The 4,279-nt window shown below is 30.7% G+C and overlaps 1 protein-coding gene across 1 annotated transcript in view; it reads right to left on the bottom strand.

Annotated features, from left to right (window-relative positions):
• Nucleotides 1-3,649: 3,649 nt before the first annotated feature.
• LOC105619999 (thyroid adenoma-associated protein homolog) overlaps nt 3,650-4,279 on the bottom strand; it is a 14,999-nt gene continuing 14,369 nt past the window's right edge. Inside the window, exon 15 of the mRNA XM_012201510.1 lies at nt 3,650-3,952. Within this exon, the coding sequence (XP_012056900.1) occupies nt 3,650-3,952 (303 nt within the window). The remainder of the gene's footprint in view (nt 3,953-4,279) is intronic.

Genomic DNA, 4,279 nt, shown 5'->3' with positions numbered 1-4,279 from the left:
CGTCTCTCTCTCTCTCTCTCTCTCTCTCTCTCTCTCTCTCTCTCTCTCTCGGAGCGAATTCTGACATCCTCGCACGATGTCCTGGCGATTTGCGATTCCCGAGGACCCTTAATCGTCTCTTTCTCTCTGTCTCTATCTTTCCGTTTCCTTCTTGCTCCGGTCCAACAAATAAAGCGCGACGAGACGTAACTCACCTTGCGGCGTACGGGGCTGAGGTAACGGCCCGTGACGATTTGAAACGGGCGCACTGAACACACTCCATGCCTCCTCTCCTGTCGAACACCAACGGCACGAGCACACCATACACCACCCGTTCGCGTATATATGTATGTATGTATGTGTGTGTATACGTGTGTTACGTATGTTCGTGCGTGCGTGGTGCGTGCGTGGAGCAACGCAGAGAGGGTGTACGCCTCGGTTTTTGGGGCTTTCACAATCAGCGGGAGGCGCGCGGACGCGCCGTCACCGGTCGGACGCAAGTGGTGGGCATTGACGCGTATGAAACGTGGATGGTCACTCGGCAGAGGCGCGAAAAATCGGGAAAAACACGAGAGTACGACGGGTAGTCGCACGGTAGCACGTCGCGTCGCGAAATACGCGTGCGAGTCGGCCGCACTCGGCCGTGCTCGGCCCGGCTCGGCAGTCGGCGATCGGCTCACCGCCGGCGCCGCGCTGTGGCGATCCAGACGAGCCGCCACCGCGCTGTGGCGCCGCCATGCGCCAAACGCGACAAGCTTCTTCGAGTGTGTTATATAATATATTAATTCATTGGAATAACAATTGTGAGTAACATTATCCGAGAGAGACGAAATGCATGGGATAAATTGCCATTGCTACGAGATTTACTATTACTAATTTCAGATCTCCAATAAAGGAATAAAAACAAAGGCAATAATTTCTTACGAATATAAGGATTTGTTTTAAAAATTGCTTATATATTAGAATAGTACAATTTAGACGTAATATTGACTCAATATATAATTTACAATATATATTAATAAATATTGATAATTAAAATTTTTTAATTAATATGTTTCATCAATGAATTGTGCTACTCACTGTAATTCATTTAATGTCACATAAATATTTTGAAGTATTCTTTGATTGATATATATCTGTCAATTAGAAAATTTTTTTTTCTAATTGGTCAGTCAAATATTTAGAATTTTAGAAGCGATTTTACGAAATAATCAGTAAATGACATAGAAATTCACTTTAATTTATAACTGACGAATTTATTATTGCAAGATAAATAATTATTTATTTTGAGTATTTTGTATTTTTTATTAGTATTGTATTTATTATTGTATTTTTATGTATTGTATTTTTGAATAGCAGTGCTCTTAGTACTTAAATGAAGAAATTATAATTATTGTCTTCCAATATTTAAATTCTCGTAAGGACGAAATTCGAATTAATATTCTTTTCAAGGGTGAGAACAGATGATAATCAAATAATGTTAGGATAAAATACCAATCACAGCATTCGCATGTAGGAGCGATTATTTTCATATTGCGAATACTTTACAGGATACGTCCGATAATTTATTGTACGTGAAATTCGCTATAAATAGTATTATAATAATCGCAAAAAATGTCGAGCACGTCAAATACAATTCCGTGATTCCAAACTATTCCATACCAATTACAATTTGGAAAGCGATACTTCGAGAATCGCAATGTCGAAGAATACGATAGTCGCGAAGTATCGAAATATTTGAAGTGGAAATCAGTGCAAACTAATGGCATATTTCGCGCTGTAATTAGATGGCTGCACTTTCGCACGAAATGAATATAAATTTAATCTATAGAGAGAAAAAAAACAAAAATAAAGAGTAAAATGAAAAAAGCTATTAGTACGAAAATAAAATACTAAATATTTTTTTATGAATTGAAATAATTTTATTACAAAAAAACATTAAATGAATCATACACAGATTATTTTTAACATAATTGAAAAAACAAAATTCGAAATATTATGGGAATTATTAAAAATGTCTAAAATATTAATTGCAATAATTTGTTTAATGTAATTTTTTTATTTAAAAAAGAAATAAAAATATTAAAACTCGTGGTAAAAATAAAATTTGAAACTTATTCATTGAATTATTAATATATTTTCGGCAAACTATTTTTTAAATTCATAGATTTAACATTTAACTTTTTGACACTTGAAATATCGCTTTACTTTTAAAGACATGTTCCATTGAAGTTCAGAACATTCAAATTCAAGATATGTGAAAACGAGTTTTACCAAAGAACTTCGCCCATTTTGGGCCAACCATATATAACTAACAATTGTTGTATTATTTTATACATAATAATAAAAATATTAAAAATTAAGTAGTTTTAAAGCCTAAAATATCTACAGAAAGCAGTTAATCTTTTACAAATATTGACTTATTCGTTCGGTTGCTCATCATCAGAATTATCGAAGTTTAGAAATTAAAATCTTTAGAAAGTATCGGTACATCTTCAAGAAGATGTTGACATATACTATATCCTAAATACTAAATGACATGTTGTGGGCACAGTAACATATAGTATAGACTAGCCTTATGTGTCGTCACCATGATGGCACTGCTAGCTAGGAGGTATCTTGAATACAGAAATCAATTTTGTGGGAAGGCGATGGATAAAAAGAATGTAAAAATATTTTTAACTACATAATAAGACCATCCATTAAAAGAATTTTGTAAAAGTAAAAAAATATATTTTATATATCACATTTTTTTAGAGGAGATTCATTTATCTCAATAATGATTTTAGTCGTTATATTGTTGTTTGTATTTAATCTATTCTTTACTTTACAATATTTGATGTACAACTGATCTCATGATTGAGTCATAGAGTATCATGAGTTATTGACTGTTCAGGGTAATTCAGAGAGTTTAGATTAAGATAATTTGTAATAAAAGACACATGTATTGAGAGTCAGATGCAATAAGTTTCTGTGCATCTTTTCTCATTTAATTTACTACATAATTTATTACATAATAATCATCTATCACTTATATTTTTTTATATATTTTATATATTTTATATATTTTATATATTTTTTATATTTTACCGTTTTCTACATTAAAAGGGTTCAGAACACACACTAAATACTCATGAATAAACAAAGTAACATATACGTTAGAATGGCAATTTATAAGCCTAAGCAATTAATTTTATTTTATCTTTACAAGTTCTGTATTTTATCCGTTCATTATATAGGTTTATTTATAATTTTTTATTCTATTAGTTATAATTATTAGTTGTATTCTCCGTTCAATGAGAGAATGACCTCAGATCCGTCAGTTTTGCGTAGGTCTTCATAGCGTTGTACATTGCCTGCTATGCGCAAACCGAAGTCATTCTCTCATTGAACAAAGCGTAATTAGTTTTATTATATTAAGTATTAAAATTGTTAAAATTGTGTAAAATAAATGAAATTTCTTTTCAACTTTTATCATTGTTATTTCTTGAATAAACTTACTTTTTGTGTGTGTTCCATATATGAGGCATCTTTTCTTAAAAAATAGGATCATTTCTTAAAAAATAGATTTTTATTTTTTCCTCAAAAATCTACATATAAAATAATCTCACCTACATATCAAATGAGCGAAGTTCTACAAGTACAATTATATAATAGATTATATCTGACATTATAATGACATATATTTTTCACATACAAAAGATTGGAATACTTTATCTCTGCCGAATCCCATAATATCTTTTGATACCTCTCCAGTTATCGGCAGATTATTTTGATAATTATGTATAATCTGTTTAAAAGAAGACGATGCAGGAAAATCGGTATCCAAACGGTAACTTATCCATCTTACAGCATCCGGTGGTAATGTATTATTAATGGAATATTGTTGAGTTATCGATTTTGTTAAATTGAAGCACTGATCTGATATCTTCTTAGGATCGAAGATAATGTAATTTCTACATTTGTTGAATACCTATTGTAAACATTCGAATTTTTTAAATATATGTCGAATATTATCATATACAACCATAAGTATAAAATATCCTCAATTTATTACATTTTTCTAGAGAAAGTGATGATAAAAACTAAAGGAAAATTAACGAAATATTAAAGTTATTATAAAAATAAATATTATATTTCAAAATAAAATTGTTTTTTAACTAATTTTCTCTAAAAATATAGAACATTTATGTCAATTTGTGGAGGTGCTTTATACTTATATAGACTATACATATATGTATATCTTTTATATCTTGCCCATATATATATATATATATATATATATATATATATATATATT

The sequence above is a fragment of the Atta cephalotes genome (genome assembly GCF_000143395.1).
Source record: "Atta cephalotes unplaced genomic scaffold scaffold00023, whole genome shotgun sequence".
NCBI lineage: Eukaryota > Metazoa > Arthropoda > Insecta > Hymenoptera > Formicidae > Atta > Atta cephalotes.
The sequence above is the reverse complement of the archived record's forward strand: the minus strand, read 5'-3'. Positions and strand labels throughout refer to the sequence as shown.